The following is a 25,872-nucleotide window of genomic DNA, read 5'->3' as shown; positions in this document are numbered from 1 at the left end:
AAGCAATAACAAACATCCACAAAAGCTTCTCTGAACATAACTAACTGGAGCAAGGTGAGAGCAGTGCCACAACTGTTTTGCAAAAGCAACACTTCAGGGCTCCAGAAAGGATAGTAAAGCTCTTTTTAGACCACCTCATCAACCCATCCCTATGTTGTCTCTGATAGGCAAGACAAGTGTGGGTATGCTCTCAGCCCATTCAATTAACCAAAGAGCTCTCATCAGCACACAAAAGTCAACACTAGCAGTGCTGCTGACAACAGCCAGCCTGAACCAGCAACATCTGAGCATCTCAGCTTCACTGTGTTTTCTGACACTTCTATATCTTTGACACCTAATTGCAGCCACGCGGCAAAAAATATCAGAACTGTGGATCAGAAAACAAGTTAAAATATTATTTTTAAGGCAGATGTCATTCTGATACAACCAGAGTTTTCCTGGACTCTGAAGTTTTTTTCAAGGTTACAAACTTTTGAGGCAAATAAGTCTTACTCTGTTTTATTATGCTAAAGAGTAGAGAAACTTAAGGGCAAAGAATGAATTGCAGCAGGGGGGTTGGAGCTTGACGATCCTTGAGGTCCCTTCCAACCCAAGCCACCCTGTGATTCTATGAATGAAGTCATCTGGTGGGTACCAATTCATCTCAACTTTCTATTCTCAAATTCAACCTTTGTGATGTTGAACTAAACTCTCTATGCCTCACTTTCTATTCTCTAGATCAGAAAAAAAAAAAACAAACTATTTTTTTTTACTTCATAGGAAGATCTGTATTAAAGTTCTCTATAATGCATCAATTACTAAAAAGCAGACAGGCAACCATACAGAAATAATTAGTGAACAATTGTTAAAGAAAAACTCAGGTCAATGTGGCAACTGGTGCAGACTCCAATTACATGAAGATCTTTCAAAGAGAACAGCTGTGTCTCCGTGTTAATAGCTACTATCATCAAACAATGCACAAGTAATACTAACATACAAAATTAAAGGCAAGAAATTAATTAACTTTTATCCAGATTCTGGCTTTATTATTATTTCTTGTAAGAAAATCAAGAAATCTAGATCTACATACAAGATGGCTAGTTCTGATTATCTTTACATGACTTTGACAAAAGGTATGATCACAAAATGTTTTTTACTGTTCTCATGTTAATAAATGGTTATATCACAATTGCTCCTATCTTGGACTTGTTAGAACAAGCTTCTTTAGAACTACTAGGAAAATGAATTTGGAGATAAGCAAGTAAATGTTTGTTTTGGCTTTATGTACAGTTGAACTTCTTTATTTTATTTTCAAAACCAGTTCTACATTTTGAATTTTGATGGCACTGTGGTCTAATACTGGCAGGTTGGGAAGCCAAAGCACTGACTTACAGTGCTTTCACATAGTAACTGCTGGCTCTGGCTCTGTCACTCTACACCAACAGTACTTCAGCCTAAAACTAAACTTACTGAAAGCATTTCATACATAAGGGGCTATTTCTGAAAATGAGTAAGCAGGACAGAAAGTGACTCTGAATTCTTTTTTACTGAAGTTTTAAAAATATTTTTAATCCTTTTTGTACATTTAGTGATAGCGTAGAGTTAAACTTTCTCCTTAAGAACACTGGCCACAATGGCATCAAGTATTTAAACTATATTTGCACAGGGTAGTAATCTTAAATTTTTGTGTGTTCAAGGTTGATTATCATTCTAATACCTGGTTGACAGAGAAATTAAGCTTTGCAGTCTCTATTATTTAAATGAATTTCTCCTTTCCAATATTTTCCAAGCATAATTTGGGTCTTGAGTCTGCTGATAGACGTGTTTCAGATTTCTTTGGTTCTCCTTTTTCCTGTACAGTAATTACAATATTCTACTCCTGCAATCTCTTCAATAATTGCTCTTGCCAATTATCACAACTCCAGCATATTTCTGCCTTTCAGCTCCTCTATATATGAAAGAAATGTTTTCAGGTACATTTTTGATATCTGCAAACTTCTGTAGTGGATGTCTCAGTCTTTGAGGCCCATCAGATGACCTCTGATTACAATGCATTAAGGTTTCCTGTAAAGTTTTTAATTGGTTTGCTTTTTGTCATGAAAACAGCATTTAAAGTGACCTAAGTAATTCAGTGCTGCCTGGTGGCTGTTTCTATGTGCCATTGGTTTTTTTTTTTCTTTTGAATCATAACTGTCTTTCTTACTGTGGCATTCATTACAGTGACAAGTGCCAATGCATTTTATATAAGGTATCTTAGTTAATAATAAAATGAAAAGACTCTACACTTGTAAAAAAAAAAAAACCCAACTTTTTAATTCATGCAAATGTTGCAGTTGAGTTTATCATTTAAACCATGGGCATACAAGCTGCTTCACTGGTACCTCCTCCCATGTGAGCTGCTGCCACAAAGATTCATGCAGGTTGCTACAAGCACTCCTTCATTACCCTACCTAAGGATCTGGCAAGAAAATAGAGGCTTCATTGTACTAAGTACTTTATATTACTGCATTAGTTGTTTGGGTTTTTTTTCCTAACAGTTCATTATTTGAATACACAGGGCCATACTAAGAAAAGAAATGTTGTTATACCCATCTTACAAACAGCAGACTGAGGCATGTGCATAGTGAACAACTTGCCCAAAACTGCACAGGAAAACTGCACTGAACAGAGAACCAAACTCAAAGATGTCAAAAGATTTTTATTTCATTCCCAAAAAGAGGAAATTGGAGTACTATTGCAAGTCCTCATTTAGAAAAACCATCACCAAGGCTGGACTGATTTCCAATCAGTTTTTCATTTGGTTTCTAAAAGAAAACTCCATCTACAGAAAACTTTCTCTGTCCCTGAGGGTTATAACTAGATGGCCTGTGCTCTCTTTGAGAGCTGTAGACTTCCACTCTGCATTAGAGGGTACTTCCAATTCCACTTATCGAGCATTTCTGAATTCAGTTCCACCCACAAAGCTCCCACAGGTATTGAATTCTTACATCAGAGTTTTGTGTATTCGTTCTATGGCATCTTCCAGCTCTTCCTTCTGGTCTGGAACAAAGCGGTACTCTGAGACGTAACCTGCTGTGTGCTTATATGGGTCATAGTCCCCCAGCTCAGCTGCAGTACAAAAGATGAGAAAAAAAGTTGGACAAATTCAGTGTTTTACGTTAACAAAAAAACAAACATCATTTAATCCATCTATTTGTGCCAATACGGCTCTTTCCAAGTGACAGTAAGTTGACTACGCCAACAGTTAAAAACTCCAAAGCCTACATTTTTTAGAAGAAAAGCAGATGATAATATTCAACTTACATATACAACTGTCCATAGTAGACCACTATACTAGTATGTATAACAGATGGAGAAGTACAGTTTTTTAAGTATTTATCCCCTCTGAATTTGCTGTAACATTACAAACAGAAAAGATCTATACTACTTCTAAGACTCAGAATTGTCAGTGTGGGAATGGGTATGGAGATTTCTGGAAGCAGGCTCTTCCAAGGACAATTTCTCGTAAAGGAACACCAGACTTCAGTCTTCAATAAAATATCAATGTATTCCTTGACATGAGGTACATTTTTAAAATCAAAATAATTTTCTAACTTTCCTAAATGAAAAAATACGGATGAGCAATGATTTTTTTTTAAACACCTTTAAATTCACATATATTGCTCAGATTAATTTACTCATCATCATGTAATTATAAAATAAATGTGCTGATCTTAACTATTCTCTGTGAAACTCTGTTAAAGTCACTATTTCTTAAAAGCAGCACGAACTGGGTTAATCTACGAAAACATTCCCTTTTGGTTTCTATCCAATCACCACTGAAGTAAAAAAGGTGGCTACAAGAGCTCCAAAGAAAAAGACATCTCATAACTCACGTTTCTTTTTATCTTTTAATAGTTTTTAGATCAAGAATGTTATATACTCAGTAGGAATGTTGAGCGTTTCTCAAAATATCTCCTTAAAGCAATACAGAACAATAGGCTGACTACAAGAGTAAAAGCTTCAGCATCATAAATAGGAAAACAATCAGAATAAAAATTGTATCTGGCATATCCTGTAAGTTCTGCCAGAGGTGCCACTTTCTGCACTTTAACAGTAAGCAATCTTTGACTATGAAAGAACGAAAATGATGTATGTGCAAAAGACAAGATACGACATACAGCAGCTTGTAGTTGCCCAGCAGAACTTACACTGAATTACATACGCTCCCAGCTGTGCAGCAGTGTTGGCTGGACAAGGCAAGCGGCCCTGTAAGATATCTTGCTTGACTTGCAAGAAAAACTGATACCTAAAACAAAGAAAGAAGACAAAACTATTATTTCAATATTGGATATGATGTACCAAGTAGGGCTTCATTATATTCCCATTTACTGACAACGCAACACATAGCATAACTACACGTATTTCTGTTTGAATCACTCTTCTTCTTTTGACTTTTAAACCACAACTAAGATTAATCAATTGAAAGAACCTAGGTAGGGAAGAAGTCTTCCTGACTTTATTAGAAAAGTTAGGAAGTGGGGAAGAGGGCTAAGAACTAGAAAAAATGTACAGGACAGACCTGATTAGCAGATCACCATAAGGAAGAAATGCTGACCCAATGGTTTCATCTCCAACTACCAGAGAATCAAATCTAGACCAGGAAGCAGATCTCATAAAGTCCATTCCCCCATGAAAAAAAAGTGAGGGTACACTATTAGTACCTCATTGTATTTGTTACCATAGAGGACTGCAATGGTTTTATGATTTTTGGTTATCGGTATTCCACATCATAACATCATGTAGTGCACTGGGAGTTACACAGTTAATGCTCCAGTTCCGGGCACCTGTCCGGAAAAGAAGAACTGCTACATTCCCCAGATGGCTATTCGCTGTTCTGTTATCATTTCTGCTCAGAGGGAACAGATCGGTAGGCCTTGGTAGGTCATCTGACATCCCTCTTTTTGTGTGTGGAGGGGCTTGGGAGAGACTTTAGAGAGATGGACATCCTCGGTGTCAAGGAATTTTACTCCAGAACACATGAAAGACCCTGAGAGCTTGAACAGATATTTGAGACAGGGATGTTGTGGCTCAGGCAGATCTGAGGAGGCACAAATGATTTGGAGCCTAATGCTTATTGGGCCTTATTTCATACTATCCCAGAGAGGGAGAGGGTTTCTGAAATTGAGATAGTCTCTGTGATGAAAGTGTCTCAGAGCTGAAAGGAAGAGACTCAGGGAGACAGTTCAAAATGGGTGAGACAGTCTCCAAGCCAAAAAGGAGAGCCAAGAGGGAGAATCTCCAGCAAGCAAGCCAGAGAGTCTCCTAGTCAAGAGAAAAGATCTCCAATCTGAGCGAGACACCCTCCGGGCTGAAAGCAACACCCTCCAATCCAAGCGAGACTGCCTCCAATCTGAGAGAGATGCCCTCCGAACCGAGAGAGACTCCCTTCAATCCAAACTCGACAGTCTCCAATCTCAACAGGACACCCTCCAGTCCAAATGGGAAGCCACCAAATTTGAGAGAGACTTCCTGAGAGCCGAGAGAGACTCCCTTCAATTCAAACTTGACAACCCTCAATTTCAAGACACCCTCCGGTTCGAACGAGACGCCCTCCAGTCCGAGAGGGACATCCTTAAGTCCAAACAGGACGTACTCTGAACTGAGCAAGATACCTTCCAGCATGCAAAATTCAGTCTCCAAATTGAACTCAACAGAATTCAAGCTCATTGAGTCATGCTCAAATCTGAACTAAATACCCACTTAATCAAACTAGACAGACTCTGAGCCAAACTGGAGAGTGAGAGCATCGAAACTGACCAACCTGATCAACCACAGGAGGCACCAGAATCGATGCCAGTTGCCCCTGTATGAGGATGGAAAAGAAACAAATCTTGACTCACTTGGAACAGAAGAAAGAGGAGGAGGAGAAAGTAGAGGAAGCAGAGACTCTAAGAGAAGAGGAACAAAGAGGTCCAGAAGAGTGGCTCCAAAAACCAGGGTGAAGCACTCCTGAGTCCAGGGGAGCAGCCCTGACGAACACAGTCACCAACACCCAGGAGGGCAACAACAAGTCCTGAAAGAGTAGGAGGTGAGCAAGACATCGTTACCATTACTGATTGATCTCTGAGAATGACTGAAACTTGAAGTCTGAGAACAGACTTCAAATGAGCTTATCTTCACCTGATTACTCGTGTTGGAAAATGGGGCCAAAAGTGTGTGGCTAGGTAGTAGAGAAGCTCACCAACTGGATGGCATTGCTAGGGACTCAATCACTGATAGAGATATTAGTACATGCCAGAACCAGGCCTTCATCTCTGGAAGCAGATGCTTTTAGCTGTAAAAGAAAAATACCCATTCAAAGACAATCTGATGCCTGAGAAAAAGAAATAGACTGACATGGAAAAAGGCATACATTATTTGAGAGAATATGCTGTAGTGGAAATGTTACATAGCCCCACCTTCGTTCCTGATGATCCAGACCAACCTGCACTTCAAGCACAGGTAAAAGAATTACAAGATAGATCAACTATCAAGGTGAACTTCTCCAAAAAGGTGATTGCTCCAGTTGCTGAAAAGCTGTAAGAACAACGGAGATAACATATAGAGGGGCCCTGCCCTCACCCAGGGTGGGCAAAGGGATAATAGAGCTTATTGGACTGTGTGGATTAGACAGCATGGCACATCAGAACCACAGAAATATGAGGCACTGGTGGACACTGGTGCACAGTGCACTCTAATGCCCTCAAGCCACCAAAGGACAGAATCAATTCATATTCATGGGGTTACTGGGGGTTCCCAAGAGTTGACTATGTTGGAGGCCGAAATAAGTCTCACTGGTAAAGACTGGCGAGAGCACCCTATTGTGACTGCCCCAGAGGCTCCATGAATGTTTGGTATTGATTACTTCAGAAGGGAATACTTTAAGGATCCCAAAGGGTATCGATGGGCCTCTGGAATAGCTGCTGTGAACATAAAAGGTGTTAAGCAGTTGTTCTGTTTTGCCTGATCTGTCAGAAGATCCATGTGTTGTGGGGTTGCTACAAGTGAAAAAAAGCAAGTACTGATTGCTACAAGAACAATGCACAGACAGCAGTACTGCACCAACAGGGATTCCTTGCTCCCCGTTCATAAATTGATTCATCAACTAGAGAGTCAAGGAGTGATAAGCAAAACACACTCACCTTTTAACAGCCCCATATGGCCAGTGCGTAAAGCCAGTGGAAAATGGAGGCTGACGGTGGACTACAGTGGCCTGAATGAAGTCACACCTCCATTGAGTGCTGCTGTGCCGGACATGTTAGAACTCCAATACGAACTGGAGTCAAAAGCAGCTAAGCAGTATGCCACCACTGACATTGCTGATGCTTTTCCATTCCTTTGGCCACAGAACACAGGCCACAGTTTGCTTTCACCTGGAAGGGCATTCAGTATACTTGGAACTGTTTGCCCCAGGGTAGAAACACAGCCCAACCATTTGCCATGGATTGATCCAAGCGCACTGGAACAGGGTAGTGCTCCTGAGCACCTGCAGTACATTGATGATACCATTGTACTGCACCCCCCACACTGTACATTGATAACGTACAATGTGGGGGGTGATAGAGCAGAAGTTTTCAAGAAAGGAGAATGAATAATCCAAATTCTTCTGCAAGCTGCTTTTGCTATTAAGCAAAGAAAAGTGAAAGGATATGCCCACAAAATTCAGTTCCTAAGTATAAAGTGGCAAGATGGATGCCATCACATCCCAACGGATGTTATCAACAAAATCGCTGCCATGTCTCTGCCCACTTTTCTGGGTGTAGTGGGCTTTTGAAGAATGCATGTTCCAAACTATAGCCTCATTGTAAGCTCCCTCATTCAGGTGACATGGAAGAATAATAATTTTGCATGGGACCATGAGCAGGCTTTCGAACAGATTAAACAGGAGATAGCCCGTGACGTGGTCCTGGGGCCAGTACAGATGGGAGAGGATATAAAGAATATTCTCTACACTGCTCCTGGAGAGAAAGGCACCACTTGGAGTCGGTGGCAAAGAGCCTCAGGAGAGACTCAAGGCCAACCCTTGGGATTCTGGAGTCGAGAATACAGGGAGTCGGAAGAGGGCTGAACTCCAAATGAAAAGGAGATCTTAGCCGCGTATGAGGGGGTTCAGGCTGCTTCCAAAGTAACTGGTACTGATACACAGCTCCTTCTGGCATCTCAATAGCCAGTGCTAAACTGGATATTCGAGGGAAAAGGTTCCCTCCACCCATCATGCTACTGATGCCACCTGGAATAAGTGGATTGCACTGATTACACAATGAGCTTGGATGGGGAATCTCAGTCGTCCGGGGATCTTAGAGTTGATCATGGACTGGCCTGAAGGTAGGAAGTTTGGAACATCACCAGCAGAAAAGGTATCACGTGCTAAAGAGGCCCCACTATACAATGAACTACCAGAAAATGAAAAGAAATTTGCCCTGTTCGCAGATGGATCGTGCCGTACTGTGGGGAAGCACTGCAAATTTGCTGTGTGAAGCCATGCATGACAAACTTGAGAGGCCACTGAAGGGAAAGGAGAATTTAGACAGTTTGCAGAAGTAAAGGCTGTCCAGCTGGCTTTAGATGTTGCTGAACAGGAGAGGTGGCCAACGCTTTATCTTTACACTGATTCATGGACAGTGGCAAATGCCTTATGGGGGTGGTTAACAGTAGCGGGAACAAAACAACTGGCAATGGAAGGGTAAACCTATTTGGGCTGTTGAACTGTGGAAAAACATTGCTGCCCAAATAAAGGATATGGTTGTAAAGGTGTGTCATGTAGATGCTCATGTGCCCAAGAGTTGGGCTACTGAAAAACAACAAAATAACCATCAGCTAGATCGAGCTGCCAAAATTAAGGTGACTCAAATAGACTTGGACTGGCAACACAAGAGTGAATTATTTCTAGCTTGGTGGGTCCATGAGACCTTGGGCCATCAAGGAAGAGATGCAACATATAAGTGGGCTAGAGACCAAGGGGTGGACTTAACTACGGATGCTATTGCACAGGTTATTCATGACTGTGACACATGCACCACTATTAAACAAGCCAAGAGGATGACACCTCTCTGGGGGGAAGGGTGATGGCAAAAGTATAAACACGGGGAGGCACGGCAGGTTGATTATATCACCTTGCCACGATCTTGTGTGGTGTGCTTACCATGGTGGAGGCAACAGTGGGTGGCTTGAAACATATGCAGTACCCCTTGTTACTGCACAAAACAACATACTGGGTCTTGAGAAACAAGTCCTGTTTTGACATGGCACTCCAGAAAGAATTGAGTCAGATAATGGGACTCATTTCAGAAATTCTCTTGTAAATACTTGGATCAAAGATCATGGCATTGGATGGATTTATCATATTCCTACCATGCACCAGTCTCTGGTAAAAGTGATAATAATTAAATAATAATTAATAACAATTATAATAATAATTAAATAATAATAATAAAATAATAATTAATAATTAAAACCAGCAACAACAATCTGAGGAGACACAAACTAATTTACTGAATATGGAATCAGGATGCAAAATAACACTATAATACAATATAGAGTATAATTAGAATTTGAGCTAATAAGTCAAATAAAATGAGAGAAAGAGTGTCTGAGAACTGAAGGCCTTCCCATAACACCGAGGTGAGATGTGCAATTGGGGCAAACAGAAGCAAGGAGAGACTAATGATCAAAAAGAGGGATGCCAGGTGACCTACCAATGCCTACCAATCTGTTCCCTCTGAGCAGAAATGATAACAGAACAGCAAACAGCCATCTGGGGAATGTAGTAGTTCTTTTCCAGACAGGTGCCCGGAACTGGAGCATTAACTGTGTAACTCCCAGTGCACTACATGATGTTATGATGTGGAATACCGATAACCAAAAATCATAAAACCACAACAGGGACTCCTTGCCTTGCAATGGGGATTGCAGGGCTAAAATGTGATTTTCAATATTATGATCTGCTTCTACACTTGAGGAAGCACATACTCTGCCCTCAAAGTAAAGCCACACCAAATTCCAAATCAACAGCAGGACTGAGAAGTGAAGGCTGTACCAAAGCTTTTTAAGTATATTTTAAAGTGTTGACATTTAAGTAGATAATTTGAATTTCTGCAATTACTTCAAATGCAAATCAAATGCCTTGCACACTGCTTCTTCAGCCTTGTATGCGTATGTGTATTTTGTACACATCAACTTAGTCATCAAAGAATCATAGAACTGCTCAGGCTAGAAAAGATCTTAAAGATCACTGAGTCCAAACACAACCTAACCATTCTACCCTAACTTTAACAACCCTCCGCTAAATCATGTCCCTGAGCACCACATCCAAACAGTTTTTAAACACATCCAGGGATGGTGACTCAACCTCCCTGGGGAGCTTCACAACCCTTTCTATAAAGAACTTTTATCCAACCTAAACCTCCCCTGGCACAACTTGAGGCCATTTCCCCTCGTCCTGTTGCCCTTCACCAGTGAGAAGAGACCAGCCCTGCTCTCGCTGCAAGCACCTTTCAGATCTTGGAAGAAAGTAATAAGGTCTCCCCTCAGCCTCCTTTTCCCCAGACTATCTTAAGTCATCTTAACACAAGTATCTGCGTTTGCTAAATGCAAATGCTGCTTTACATTCTTCTGTTTTTCAAATGCTGGATTTACAGGGAAACCATAAAAAAAAAAAAAAAAAAAAGGAAAAGCACTGAAGAAGAAAACAGAAAACATGCCAACATACAAAGGATCTGCTTGGTTTTGGAACTCCCTATATTCATTATAGAATATTTTTTTAAACACCATTAGTGTTTTGTCTGTTTTTACCTCAATAGCTTTACAGAGAGTGTGACATCATCTTAAATCACAGAATCAGAGAATCACAGAATTGTAGGGGTTGGAAGGGACCTCCAGAGATCATCGAGACCAACCCTCCATGAGTATCTTGCAGAAAATTCATACAAAAGCAATGCTGAAAAGCTAACTTCTTAAGTAAAAAACTGTCATCCCTACACGCATCTGGCTTTCTCACTGTTCACTAATTCAGCTTTATCTATATTTAGCTAAAGTGCAACAACTTTACTTTGTATTAGCACAGGTTACTTACGAAAGCCCTTAGGAATCCTCTGAAGTTCAAAGAGCAGCTATCCTCATTTCAGGGAAGCTTGCAATCTGGAGATCATGTGATAGCTGATTCACAAATCATTTAAGATCCAATCAAAATTACTGGACTTCATCAGCCCAGTTGAACTTCCACATAGGGATACTAGTTTCTTTCTGGCTAATTATCCTCCACCGCTTGTGCTGAGCTATGCATTACAGTAGGAATGTTCATTATTGAAAAGAACAGTGAATATTCACCACCTATAAGTTCTGCACAGTTTTTGGAAATATCAGTAGGCAACAAAAAGTACATACACTCAGTGATTCCTTTGTCTGAGTAATACCTCAGCACTTCCTACAGCTGATGTTCGGCAGTCCCATCTAGACAAATTATCACCCCATGATTGACAGTGATGGCTACAGGGCGACAATGACTGGGAGCACATAACGTCCTTTTAACATTAAATGTATTTCTCATGTACGCTCATGTTTCTGTTAGCACTTCTGCAGCTCTACAGTACAAATCAGATGCTACTGATGTCTTTTATGTGAGTATCCTGTCCTGTGTTTTCACTACGAGAAAGAATTAAAGAAGAAAAAAATAAAGAAAAAAAGATAAAGTAATCAGAGTCAAGAACTGTTAATGGTTGTCTGATTTAGACCAAGTGAATTCCCACTCAATTCCTAGTGAAGCTACTAAGCTCCTCACAGAACCAAGCCTTCTGTCCAAACTTGTTGCTAAACTTGACTGTAGTTTGTCATATATGCATAATCGTGCCTAAGCACTAATTCTTTCCAGCAAACTGGTCCAGTAAATGTTAATAGGAATCACCTCTGCATTAGCTTTTGCCTACAAATCAGAATACATTTTGCTGGGAAGTAATTACAAATTTGACAGTTTTTTATTATTTGCAAATAGTAATCACATAATGCCACAGATCATTAGCATCTAGTAACTACAGCCTCCATTCTCATATCTATTAAAATAACAAATGTGCACTCCAAAGAAACACGGTTAGCACACCACTGGAATTACACATTGAGGCAGAAAATTACTATCACCAAAAAAAAAAAAAAAAAAAAAAGCGCCTTTAATGCCTCCTATGTAAACAGTGTGTTTTTATTGTATTTTTTTCCTGAACAAGGAATACATTCTTTCCAATATTCAGAAGTCTAAGAGGATAAATACTCTGAAATTTTGATGGCATTTGGCTGTTTTCCAGTATATTTTGTTGAAGAGTACAAACACAAATGTCCTACTTCCTTATATCCTCTCTCTATGCCTTCTCAGCTGCAATTTTCATGACCAAACACTGTGCAGACACGAATGGAAGCTTGTCAGTTACACCAAAACATTTCTTGACTCGATTTGCACATCCAATTAGCAATACAAATCACTGACTAATATTATGACAAGGAAAACAAAAACATTTTTGAAAATTTATCCTGTCAGTTTACAATCAGAAATCCAGACACACTTCGAGTAGCAATTGCAACAAATTCTGTGTCTCCAGGGCCATCTTTCTTCCCCTGCAAGCAGGGTTGAGAGTGGGGAAAAGTGCAGAAAAATGACACCAAGCTTTCAAGTTAGGGGAGAATCACACTGCAGCCATCTATTCCTGTTTAAGTTGTGAAGTATCTGTTTTTACCAAACTGGTATCAGTCCTGTTGTATGGGAGAACTCTGCTCCTATAGTGGCATTTTGGAAAAAAAAATTCTCATCCTGATACAAGAAAATTATTTAGTCCACGCAGCAACAACTGCCACCTATGATTAAGAAAAAATAAAACCCATGTATTCTAATGAGTTCTCCTATGTCATATGATGCAACTAGCTAAATGACTTACTCAGCCTTGTGGCTGACCTAAAGGAGGAAGCGGAGAAACTAAGGAGAATAAAGGAATGTGAGAGGGAGATAGATTGATTGGTGGTACCAGTTCCTATCAGCCTTGAGATCTTGGCAGCCAGCTGAGGCTACACATGGAGCACATCACCCCCTGCTGCCTTGCAAACAGGTAACAGAAAGGAACCAGCAGGCAGACGGTGTTCCTGCTACAGTGAACCCCCTGTCCTCTCCTCCCCCCTAACAACAACAGTGAAGAATTAGGGGCAAAAGGCCCCTGCTCGGCAATGCAGGTGCGCCCTCCCAAAGATTCCCCTGCCTCCCCAGCTGCCCCTGCAGAACAGGTTCAGTGCTCTGCAGGGACAGCTGGACAATGGTGGTGATGATGGTTCTCCCCAGTTGGTGGTGTTACTGAAGTCTAACCAGACCTCACTTAGCAATAAAACATCATCATCAAAGAAAAAACAACAGATCATCATTATTGGTGACTCTCTGCTGAAAAGAACAGAAGGACCAATATGTAGACTAGACCCTCTATACAGGGAGGTCTGTTGCCTCCCGGGAGCCCAGGTTAAAGACTAGGGAAGAAACTTCCTTCCCTGATTTGGCCCTCAGATTACTATTCCCTATTGCTGTTTCAGGTAGGCAGCAACGATATAGGAAGAAATTTGTTAAAGGCCATGAAAAAGGACTTCAGAGCCTTGGGGAAATAGATCAAGAGCTCAGAATTGAATCGGAGTTGAGAATACAAATTGTGTTCTCCTCTGTCCTTCCTATTATAGGGAATGATGAAGGACTACATATGATGGGCCAACAGATTAATACCTGGCTCTGAGCCTGGTGTGCCCAGCAGGGGTTTGACTTTTTTGACCTGCGCTCCGTTTGCACAAGAGCAGGCCTGCTGCCGACTGATAGGAGTAGCTTCTCCTACCGGTGGAAAGGGGTCTTAAGATGGGAGTTGGGAAGATTCATTGATAGAGCTTTAAACTAGGCACGAAGGGTGGTGGGGGTGTAACTGGGGGTCACTAGAACAGAGCCTGTATGTAACATCCTGGTGCTTGCAGGAGAAGGATGTGCTAGTAAGATCCCACAGTCTTGTGTCTCGGTGAAGGAGGAGAACGCCTCACCCTTTTGTAGGAAGAACATGAGGGTTGGTGTGAGGTTGGTGGCTATGGAAACTTGAGTGTGGTCATGAGGGTACTAGGACTACTGCCACTCAAAAGAAGGCCCAGCTCAGGTGCTTTTACACTAATGCATGCAGCATTGGTAATAAACAGGAGGAGCTGCAGGCTGTTGTGCGGTCAGAAAGCTACAGTATAGTCACCATCACGGAAACATGGTGGAATGACTCAGCTGGAGTGCTGTGATGGATGGCTACTGACTTTTCAAAAGAGATAGGCAAGGCAGAAAGGTGGTGGTGTAGCCCTCTATGTAAAGGGAGAATGTGAATGTATGGAAATTAATGATGGTGATTACAGAGTTGACAGCTTATGGGTCAGAATAAAAGCAAAGGCCAATGAGACTGATATTATGAGAATCTGCTCCAGGCCACCCAACCTGGATGAAGAGGTGGACAAGACACTTTACCGAGAGTTGGGTGAGGTCTCAAGGTCTAACCCCCCTGTTCTTGTGGGGAACTTCAACTTCCCAGGCATCTGCTGGATTTATAATACAGCAGACAGGGAACAGTCCCAGAGGTTCTTAGAGTGTGTGGGAGATTACTTCCTGACAGTTGGTGAAGGAGCCAACAAAGAGAAGCAAAATCTGCTTGTTAACAGAGGTCTTGTTGAGATGTAAAGGTTGGAGGCCATCTGGGGCACAGTGATCATGAGATGCTAGATCTCTCAATCCTTGTTGAACCATGGAGGGGAGTCAGCAGAACTGCCACCTTGGATTTCCGGAGGGCAGACATTAACCTTTTTAGGACCAGGGTTGAGAGGGGACCTTGGGAGGTAGTTTTGGAGAGCATGGGAGCACAGGAAGGCTGCAAATAAGGAAGTAAGGAAGTAATTTTGAAGGTGTAGGAACTGACCATGTCCAAGTCATGGAAGACAAGCCGACAGATAAGGAGACCGGACTGGCTGAACAGAGACCTTTGGCTGGAACTCAACAGCAAAAGTAAAGTTTATGGTTTTTGGAAGAGTGGGCAAGCTACTTATGATGATTACAGGTACATAATGAAGCTGTGCAGGGAAAAAAATAGAAAAGTCAAAGCCCAGCTAGAACTGAACTTGGCCACTAAGGTAAAGGACAACAATAAATGTTTCTATTATGAGCAGCAAGAGGAGGGTTAGGGAGAATCTCCATCCTCTGTTGGATGCCGAGTGCAACTTGTTGACCAGGATCAGGATAAGGCTGAGGTACTTTATACTTCTTTGCCTTGGTCTTTAATAGTAAGGCTTGTTACTCCCTGGGCACACAGCCCCCTGCACTGGTAGATAGGGATAGGGAACAGAATAAGCCCTGCATGATCAACAACGAAATAGTTTTGGACCTGCTCCAAAACCTGGATGCTAACGAGTCCATGGGGCCAGATGGGTTGCACCCTAGAGTGCTGAGGGAGGTGGCGGATGTGCTTACCAAGCCACTCTCCGTCATTCTTCGTCAGTCCTGGCTAACCGAGGATGTCCCGATGGACTGGAGACTGGCAGATGTGACGCCCATCTTCAAAAAGGGCTGGAAAGATGATCCTGGTAGCTACAGAGCTATCAGTCTCACCTCGGTGCCAGGAAAGGTTATGGAATGGATAATCTCGGGAGCCATCATTGATCAATTAAAGGTCAACGAGGGGATCAGGCCCAGTCACCATGGCATTACAAATGTTAGATCCTGTTTGACAAACCTGACTTCATTCTATGACAAGGTGACCCACTTAGTGGATGAAGGCAAGGCTGTTGATGTGGTCTACCTGGACTTCAGTTCTTTTTGACACTGAAGCTTTTGACACTGTCCCCCACAGCATCCTCATGGACAAGCTGGCTGCCCGCAGTTTGAATGGGCGTACACTCCGCTGGGTGAAACACTGGCTGGATGGCTGGGCCCAAAGAGTTGTGTTTAAATCAGTTTGCAGCCAGTCATGAGAGGTGCCCCCCAGGGCTCCATACTGGGGCCACTTCTATTTAACATCTTTATTAACGGTCTTGATGTGGAGATTGAGTGCACCCTCAGTAAGTCTGCAGACGATACCAAGCTGGGAGGGAATGTGGATCTGCCTGAGGACAGAAAGGCACTACAGAAGGACCTGGATAGAATGGATTGATTGGGCCAAGGTAAACTGTATGAGTTTCAGTAGGGCTAAGTGTCAGGTCCTGCATTTTGATCGCAACTCTATGGGCTTGGAGAGGAGTAGATGGAAAGCTGCCTGATGGAAAGGGACCTTGGTGTACTGATGGACAGGCAGCTGAAAATAAGCCAGCAGCGTGCCCAGGTGGCCAAGAAGGCCACTGGCATCCTGACTTGTGTAAGGAATGACGTGGTGAGCAGGACTAGGGAAGTCATCCTGCATCTGTGCTCAGTTTGGGGCACCTCAATAGAGAAAGGACATTGAGGTGCTCGAGCAGGTCCAAAGAAAGGCAGCAAGGCTTGTGAAGGACTTGGAGATTATGGCCTATGAGGAGAGACTGAAGGAACTGAGGCTGCTTAGTCTGGGGAAAAGGAGGCTGAGAGGAGACCTTACTGCTCTCATCAAATACCTGAAAGGTGATTGCAGTGATAGCAGGGCTGGTCTCTTCTCACAAGTGACAGATGACAGGACAAGGGGAAATGGCCTCAAGTTGCATCAGGGGAGGTTTAGGTTGGATATCAGGAAAAAATTCTTTACTTAAAGGGTTGTTAAGCACTGGAATAGGCTCCTCAAGGAGGTGGTTGAGTCACCATTCCTGGATGTGTTTAAAAACTGTTTGGATGTGGTGCTCAGGGACATGATTTAGCGGAGGATTGTTAGTTAGGGCAGTATGGTTAGGCTGTGGTTGGACTCAGTGATCTTTAAGGTCTTTTCCAACCTGAGCAGTTCTATGATTCTATACACCTAGGTCATTAAAAAAAATATTAATCCAAGTCAGCACACTAATTTTGTCCACTTAACTAAATCACTTTTGAACCTGAGACTAGTTTTCTAAGATCTTTCACAGAAAAGACAAACAGAAAATCCTGCATGAGAATTCAGGCAAATGTTTAGCTACATGTATGCATTACTGCATCATATTTTGTAGAGGCTAAACTTAGCTAAAAGAATCAAAAGCATGCATCTCTTCAGTTTCCTTCACTTATTTTTATAAAGACTGAGAGAGATCCCCTTGAAAAGTAGTTCTGGAATTTAAACTATAAGAATACATAAGAATATTCCCTGTATTTGTGACCCATTTTTGTGTGTGGATATTCAGATATCCAACTAAACTCTAAACTTCACTACTGCACAATGCACGCACAGATTTGTCAATACATTACTTTTTTTTTTTTAAAAAAAAAAAAAGCACACTAGGCCCCTCTGTTTTTTGACGTACCAAAGAGCAAATTTTCATCCTCATCTTTCAAGCAGCTGTCCATACTGACCACAGTGAGGCTAGTCATAACTCTCATACTGTACACATTCAAGGAAAGATATCCTAATGTTTAAGCAAAAAGCAAGCCTGTCAGACTACAGTATGCATCTGAACACACTGCTACCCTGAAAAAACAACAAAACCGTATTTTCATCTGAATACTCTACCTTGTTATTTCTTCTTTAAGTTTACATGGGTCCTCTGCATAGAATTTAATGCCAAAATACAGAGTGTATGGTGGTCCAGCTGCAGGAAAAAGAAATGGGTGTAAAAATCGATTGTTATGAATTTACAGTTATTGTGAATTGTTCGTAGTTGATGACAAAATGGCTATTAATCAGTTTATCTTCGTATTTCACAAAACTTAAAGCCACCAAAAAACACTTAGCTACCTTCAGAAAATTACACCCATTACCCATGAGGAGGAAAAAAAAAAAAGAAAAGTTTAAGTATTCTTATTATTATTTTTCCAGTCTACTGTTTATTTATTCTCATACTGTCTGCCTACTTGGAGCTTGTCATAATTTGAAAATTTAAGTTTAGATTTATTTGCTAACTCACTATTTCTCCAAGATTTTTTTTACTGCTCAAATTTGATATTTAGACACTTTTTTGTACATGAAAACAGTTTGAAAAATGTTTATTCTGCATGAAATATGATTTCCTGACATGACTAATATTAGTACATTCTATACTTTCAAATATCATATGGAGGCACCTAAATTATGTGCTACTTTAGTTGACATACATTTGGAAAAGATTTTCTAATTCACGTTTTGAAAACGTTATTCAGAAAGACAGTTAGCACTGAGACTCATACAGCCAAATTTATTCTATGCATGCTCCACTTCTACATTTTTTTTTAAATAGAAGTCCTCCAATTTCTTGTTAAAATAAAAGTCTTATATTAATTAATTACAATAAAATTGACGGACCTTAAATATGGGTTTACTGAATAGTGGCAGCAGGGGTAGACATTATATTATGAGCAAGAGGCAGTATTTTCATTTTCAGAAAAAAAAAATCGGGTTTTTTTAAGGTATGGTGTGGTAGAGGCATAGAGCTACTACAAAATTAACTACACAAATGACAAATGGCACCATTTATTATATTCTAAAGTAAAATTTAATCACAAAGAAATCTTTGGACATTAGTTATACTAATTCTTGTTAAATGACAGCATGTACAATCTATGTGTGGAATTTTGATGTAACTACAAACTGTAGTAATAAAATGTCTCAAGAACTACCAATCTGTTTAGTCTGGAATACAATTTTTGTACAGACTATCTATTGCCTAGAATATTGCTTCCGTTACTTCACTTCAGATAGCTTCTTTAAGTTCAGATTAAATACATACTGTTTATCAATTCTTTATGCTCAGCAAGGGTCTTTGCAGGATCCAACCAGTACTGTAAGACAGATAATTATGAAAATTAGTCACTTAGCACATAAAATTAATACAGAATTATTGCAATTCTACATTTATTCATATATTGATATTTTTTCCTAGGAAAGCAGCGCAAGATGATTTATCTTCTCATCAGGATTGAGAAACTCAGCCAAGATTACAAGAATACGAAAATTTACAGAAGCTTACGGAATCCCTGTATGACACGCTTCAGCCTTTTAATGACAACTTTGTACCAGTAGAGTCATTTCTGATAAAACAAACACATCTGTCTGTACAAGTCTAATGCTATGCATCTTCTCAGGGGGTAGCAGTCTCTCTGAAAGGAAATCTTACATTAAAAAGCACCACATCTCAGGCTCCTGACCAAGCTGGCTCTATGAAAATATCACACAGCATAATTTTTTTTGTGTACCTTATCTACTGCAGCTCTTATGCTTACTCACAACCTTGCCATTTTCTTTGTAGGGGATAAACCTAAGCAGAATCATTCTGAAATAACAGCAACAGCAACGCATGTAAGATAAAACCTACACGGAAAGAAAGGAAGTGCTATCCCTGTTTGATTTCTGAAAAACTAAGGATTGTGGCAGAAATGACAGGCATGACAGCATTCCTGCAACTACTAAGAAATTACTGTAACAACGCAGTAATCAATTCAAGTCCATAGGATGTGAAGATACAGGCTTGACTAGAAGCAAAATCAGTATTCATGTTTAGAAAAGGCTTCCAGTAGCAGGTGAAGGGTATCACCGGAATGCTTACAGCAGCTGCATTTGAGATTATCAAGGTACGTTAAGCACGCCACAGAGGGATGAGCTGTTACAAGGATTCCCACACCATTTGAGCAACAGAAATGTAATTTCTCAGTGATTATTCTGACTCAACTTTATCAAACCCGTACTAAAATCTTTGCTGTCACAGTATGGCAGAGTATCTGCAGACTTCTTGTAGCTTTACATGGCACCAGCATGATGAACATTCTGCTCTTGTAATGACCTATGTATTTCTTAGCTTGGCATTTCTATGATTCAGTTAATGGAAAGAAAGTGCAGAAGCCAAGACTATTCTTGCCATCACTTTTTTCTTTCCTCTTCTGTCACACAAATTTTCTGGATCAGCAAGGACTGGCATACTCTCTCAAATACCAGAAACAGAAAGGCAGCAGAATACAGCTGTTAGAAAAGCAAATTACAGGAGATATTTTTTTTTTTTTTTTTAATAAGCAACTCCTTACCTTTCCCCTGACCTAACTAGAGAATAAGAATTAAATGGTTAAAAAAAAAAAAAAATTTCTTCTTTTTCTATATAGAAAACTCTTTGGACTATAGAGTTTATTTGTCAAAAAGAGGAACATAAGGAGGACACGGAAAAATGTTACAAAGGATTTGAGCAGAAAATTTTAAGCAACTAATTGCACAAACTACTTCCACTAGCTGCTCATCTATCTGTTACAAAAACAGCTGTATGCTTTGTTCTTGGTCTAATGGAAAAAATGTTGCCATTACAAATCCAGGAATGTTTCTAAACAACGACCATAAACTAAAATCATGAAAACCATCATCCACTCATTATTTGAGCTGAATTTCAAAATAAAGTCGTGGTGGTACTTCACAAATGAGGGAGATCCTGTGTTCAATTCTAATCCCTACATATTTGCTCAGCAGTCAAGAGTGACAGTTTCACAAAGATGTGGTTTGAGAAGCAAACACTTCAAATGTTCAAAACTTTGAAGGGAAAAATACTCAATGCATGTGTTGACTACATCCACTAACTATTCCAACAGAATCCTTCTTAATCTCAGAAGAATGTGGGATGGAAAGAAAACTTGTCACACTCAAATATTGTACTGAAAATTCTTATCAGAAATTATCTGAGCTAGCACAATAGGCTGATAAAGAGATTTCAAAGTCAACAGATAGAAAAAAATACAAAAGAGGTCTGCAGTGCACATTCTAACCACAGAACAACCCTCTTCCCAAAACTGTGATCACAGCATGAAAAACACATCGTAAAGACAGCCTGCTTATCACTGACAACCTTACATTACGTTGTAAGAGTAAAACTATACTGTTTCAAAATCAGATAAAAATATGACAGAGTATCTCCTTCATTAAAAGTATTCCATAAGTGAACCGAAATCAGCTTCAAGATGCACTGTCTTATAGATGTCTTTGTAGTTTAGCTTTACTTGCATAGATAGGTCACTTGTGAAAAAAACTGCATTTACGGATCATCTCTCATCTTGTGCCACCTTATACCACATTGGCTGTGGTAAGACAGAATTCAGCTACACAACTGATGTTTGTATGGACTGTATGGACATGAGCAGGAAATATTGCCAATTCAAAGCTGCATCTTAATTAGATATCTTAATTCTCACCATGCTGCATTTGACCTGCAACATGAATTTTATTCTTTGTTATGGAATTTAGAGGGAATCCTCAAAATTTAGACGCAGAGGGAATCTGAAGAGTAGAGAGGAAACAAATCTGTTAGCTCATTTTGTCAATCACATTCTTTCCTTCCTCCAGACTAACTCAGCAGGAGGATTGCATCTTGAGCCCTCATCATGACGAGATAGGTTGCTGCTACCCACACTAGGGAAGCACAGAATCAGCTGGCATAAGGAAAAAAGCTCTTGTGAGGAAGCTATGGCCCTCTAGATCCATGTGCTGCATAGGTGACCTTAAGCAGCTCAACTCAAATAAGTTTACTGCTACAACAGAAAGCAGGCAAGAGGCAAGAATCGAATCTGTCTTGTTATATCTTTGGAAATGCCAGAAAGCCATACTAAGAAGCTAAGTGAAGCCATACTAAGTAGCTGTGAAGCTACTCATTATTTTAAAGGCTGCCAACATTTTCCTGAATGGCAGTGGGAAGATGTGGCTTTCTAACTTTTCAATTGTAAGCCAAAGATTAATGGAATTTCAGGGGTAATGAAAAGGCATTTTCCAAGCCCATATTAGACAAGGATGAGAACATTTAAAAAACCCCAAATCCCTACAACAGAGTATTCTACTTATGCATGCATACATAATAATGTGTACTAGATACACATTAAAGATTTGCATATACACACAGAAAGTGCTGGGCACAGTTTAAAGCTCATGTTTTGAAGTGCAAAGAGAAATGGATTAAATAAAACCAACACACCTGCACAACAGGAGCTGACAACAAGCTCCACATTTGTGAATGCCAAACTAGCTACAACCTGAAGCCTTATTTTTTTTTGTCTTTTTGAAAGACAGCTTACACTTCACAGCAATTTGCCACCTGTACCTCTCCTGCCCAGCAGGTTATCTGACTTACAAGCAGCCCCCCAAGTACTGCAAATAGGTGGAGGCTCCAGCATTTACCCATCCAGTTGCAGGCAATGCATTCTGTGCACCTGAAAGGAGAATTCAATATTCGCAGGGAAAAAAGAAAAAAAAAAAAAAAAAAAGGAAAAAAAGTAATATTTTGAAATATTAAATTTCAAACCAATGAAACCACCATTTACTAAATTGATGGCTACAAATTCACTAATTGTTATTTACAAAAACCACCTACTATCAGCTAACACAAGAAATTATTATTTATTAAGATTGATGATAAATATACAATGATATCAAAGAAAAATATTCTGAATTTTACAGTAGAAGTGTTGCAAAAAAAAAAAAAAAAAAAAGACGTATTTTAAAAAGCACAGTATATCTAAGAATACACAGTCTACATTGCCATTTGTACTTTTTACAGATCTGGCCTCCAAACAAAGATTCCAAATTGAGAAAAGATCTAAAGAGTACTGTATCCATGCACAATGCAGTATTTCATAATTAGCCCTCTTTAAATGGGTGCAAACATTTTTTCATGAATCCAGAGTCTTTATTTCTTGAATTTGCAGAGGGTTAAAGCCAGGTCAAATTCCACCAACATGCTTGAAACAAAATATTAACTAGGCTGAAATGTTTGCTGTGGTATCAATCAATGAAATGTCTGGTGGAGATAAATTTGTCTACTTCAGACTAAATCCTGCACTGTCTTAATTAGATTCTTACCAAGTTGTACTTATGTCACACATGACAGTCATTTCTGTTCACATTTTAAACAAAAAACAAATCACAAAAAAAGAGATCTTTTTCATTATAATCTGAAATTATCAAGATTGTTCCATAATTTAAGGCAACACTAACAATCAGAATTGTTCCATCAGTTTTTTCTGTGAATGTTCTGTGTGTGTAGCCACAAGTTAGTAAACTGAAGACATCTGGGTAACCTCACTAGTAAGTCTGAAAACTGAAAGTGCTCCCTTATGTAACACAGAATTTGTAACTCGTTAGGCTTTTCCTACATACAAAACACAAAGTATGGAACACTTGTCTTTCTTATTAGAAACTGAAATTATACTGAGTATGCTTAGTCTTGGATCAATACAAGTACAAGTTCCACACTGATCCTGCTGCACTGGAAAAACTCTTTTAGCTCAACTGCCTTCAGCTCAGCTAACCACCAGCTTTGTCTAGATTGTTTCAACCCACTACGTATCTTCTATAATTGTTACTTTCTAATCAGCATTATCAGTTTCCATTTTCTTTTAACTGCTATTTACAAGCCCTGGTCTCTTCCCTTCTGTATAATTTAGCGTATCTGCTTTATGGGCATATGTCAAATCCACACAAAACCACAATGAGCTAGTCACAGTACACCTGTTTTTCTAGGCTTAAAATATAGACCACATGATGTGACAGTAACTTCCTAGAAAGCATGCATTTTCAATTGTAAAACAATTTTATTAAAGTTTAAAGTTTTACTAAAATTGCGTGCTTTCTTTCTATCGTTAAGTTAGATATAGTCTGTTCACTGTTACCCTTTCCAATCTGGAATAGCAGCTAGGCAGCCAAAGCATACTGCAATTAATTTATTTATTTATAATTATTTTATTAATCACGCAGGATGGATCTGGAAACCCTTCAGTTTGTGAGGTGGCACAGCAGGGACAAGTTTATGCCTGTTTGCTGTGCTCAGCTTCGCCTCAGCTGGTCTGACTGCAGCACGCAGCTCACAGTAGAAAGGTCAGTTTCAGAGTTACAAATAAAATACATCTACAGTAGACATCTACAACACTGGTACAAACATACAGCACTGCTATCTCATGCTGGAGCAGAACATGCAGGTTAGCATAACACTGCACTCAAACAATTGGGGCAGGGGAAATTGGCTTGGATATGATACTGAATTAACACAGTGTTACTGCTTTCTGTATTTGTATTTCTCTGCTTGAAGCCCTAAGAGAATGTTAATATCCTGTACACCATGAATGTAACAGCTCAGATAAGTGTTACACTGGAGAAGACAATAAAGGTATTCGCATTGCAGCTTTGGGTTAAGAGCGTTGAGTGCGAGAGTTCAGCTAGGGCTAGATGGTGGCAGTCTGATGAATGTCAGACTGTAAACTGCAGCCAGGCAACAAAATACTGTCAACATTTAAAATGTTTGTGGATTCCTATTTTTCTGCATTAAGGTAAATACAAAATCTTTTTTTCTGTGAAAGAAGCTCTAGAAGCATGACTTTTCCACATCCTTTTGTGATTTGACAAGGAAATGGTTTGGGAATTCAAACGTACCCTTTACCTCATCAAACACTGCTCAGCCTTTCCTGAGATATGTGTAAAAATTGCCATTTCCATTCTCTTGTAAGTGCCTCAAGAAAATACTGGCCTCCTGCCAAAGCAGTGATTAGCCCAACTACCTGCCCTGAGGCGCACTGGGAAATGCCACAATGGCAGCAGCAGAAGAGGTTAGGAAACCCTACCAACAACCCACAGCATTAGCTCAACCCATCTGCTCATTCTGACACAGTTTTACATGATTTAAAATAAATTATTGAATACTGCTTATTAACTAATTGTCACTTCTTTCTTATTCAGAGCACAAGTAGACACAGATAAAGTGTTCTGGCAATTCCAAACATTCACGCATTGATTTTGCAAATTATACCATCCTCTTAACCTTGAAATTTTAGGGGAGCCTAGAACGTCAATAAAGAGAAATGTGTATACCATAGCAACAGTGTCATCCAACTTATGCTTTACTCACTGCTCATGACCCTTCTACAGTCACCCAGTTCCATCAATCAGTTTTTTTTGCCATCACCTGTTTTCTCACTTGCAAATTAATTTGTTAACTCTTCAGGGATACTCATTTTTGTGTCATGCATTCTTACATTACACAGCACAGCAAAACCTTGTTCCCTCATTAGAACCCCTGGTACTAGTAAAATAATTATGATACCACCCACCTAAGAAGTAGCTCGCAAACACAGCACTTAAAAAACTACCTGGAAGTGCAGAAGTGTGCTAAAATAATGGGGAAAATGACCAAATAAGTAATTTCAAACCCTTAATAAAACACTTAAATACATGTTTTGTAACTGGATTATGTTCTTTAAAATTCATTGCTTTATTCACTCTAATTCATCCATCATTCAGTTAAATATTTAGTATCACAAAAAAAAAACAAAAAACAAAACAAAAAAAAAAAAAAAAAAAAAAACCACAATTGAGAGGGTAAATAAAAAAATATTCCCACAGTGATGAATGTATTATTAATAGGTGGCCAAAACTCCAAACGCATTTTTCAGCCTGAGACTAATTCAGAGGAGTAGTTTTAAAACTAATTAACAAGCTAATCTTTTCCCTTTTCCTCCAGGAAATCTGCTCTGGCCAAACCAGAACATACCCACTCTAAAATTCATACTGGGTTTCTTGCCAGTCACTAGAGTGCTAATCCCAACAAAGCAAAATGTTTTAGCGATACCCAGTATACAACCAAATACATATTTATGGCTGAAGTCCAACGTGGCATTTATTTCATGGAATCTTTCCTTTTTAGTGGTCATTCTTAAGACACTACAAGACTTCACAAAAAATAACAAGCTAGCAACAACGATCGTAAGACATGTAAAACTGAATACATTTGCTCATTTATGGACTTTCCACACAAAAAACTCCAATTTTTAATTACCCCAGA

At 39.8% G+C, this 25,872-nt stretch overlaps 1 protein-coding gene across 1 annotated transcript in view; it reads right to left on the bottom strand.

The window, feature by feature from the left end:
* The window catches only part of EPB41L4A (erythrocyte membrane protein band 4.1 like 4A), a 132,721-nt gene that overhangs the window by 58,669 nt on the left and 48,180 nt on the right, over nucleotides 1-25,872 (bottom strand). The window contains exons 3-6 of the mRNA XM_042823098.1: nucleotides 18,811-18,862; nucleotides 17,619-17,697; nucleotides 4,170-4,267; nucleotides 2,967-3,087 (exon numbers count right to left, since the gene is read on the bottom strand). Of these exons, the coding sequence (XP_042679032.1) occupies nucleotides 2,967-3,087; nucleotides 4,170-4,267; nucleotides 17,619-17,697; nucleotides 18,811-18,862 (350 nt within the window). The remainder of the gene's footprint in view (nucleotides 1-2,966; nucleotides 3,088-4,169; nucleotides 4,268-17,618; nucleotides 17,698-18,810; nucleotides 18,863-25,872) is intronic.

This window comes from Centrocercus urophasianus, unplaced genomic scaffold (genome assembly GCF_019232065.1).
Source record: "Centrocercus urophasianus isolate 14NV4802_14NV808 unplaced genomic scaffold, USGS_Curo_1.0 seq_21, whole genome shotgun sequence".
In the NCBI taxonomy this organism is placed as follows: Eukaryota; Metazoa; Chordata; class Aves; order Galliformes; family Phasianidae; genus Centrocercus; species Centrocercus urophasianus.
Note: the sequence above shows the minus strand (reverse complement) of the source record. Positions and strands in the feature narration are given on the sequence as shown.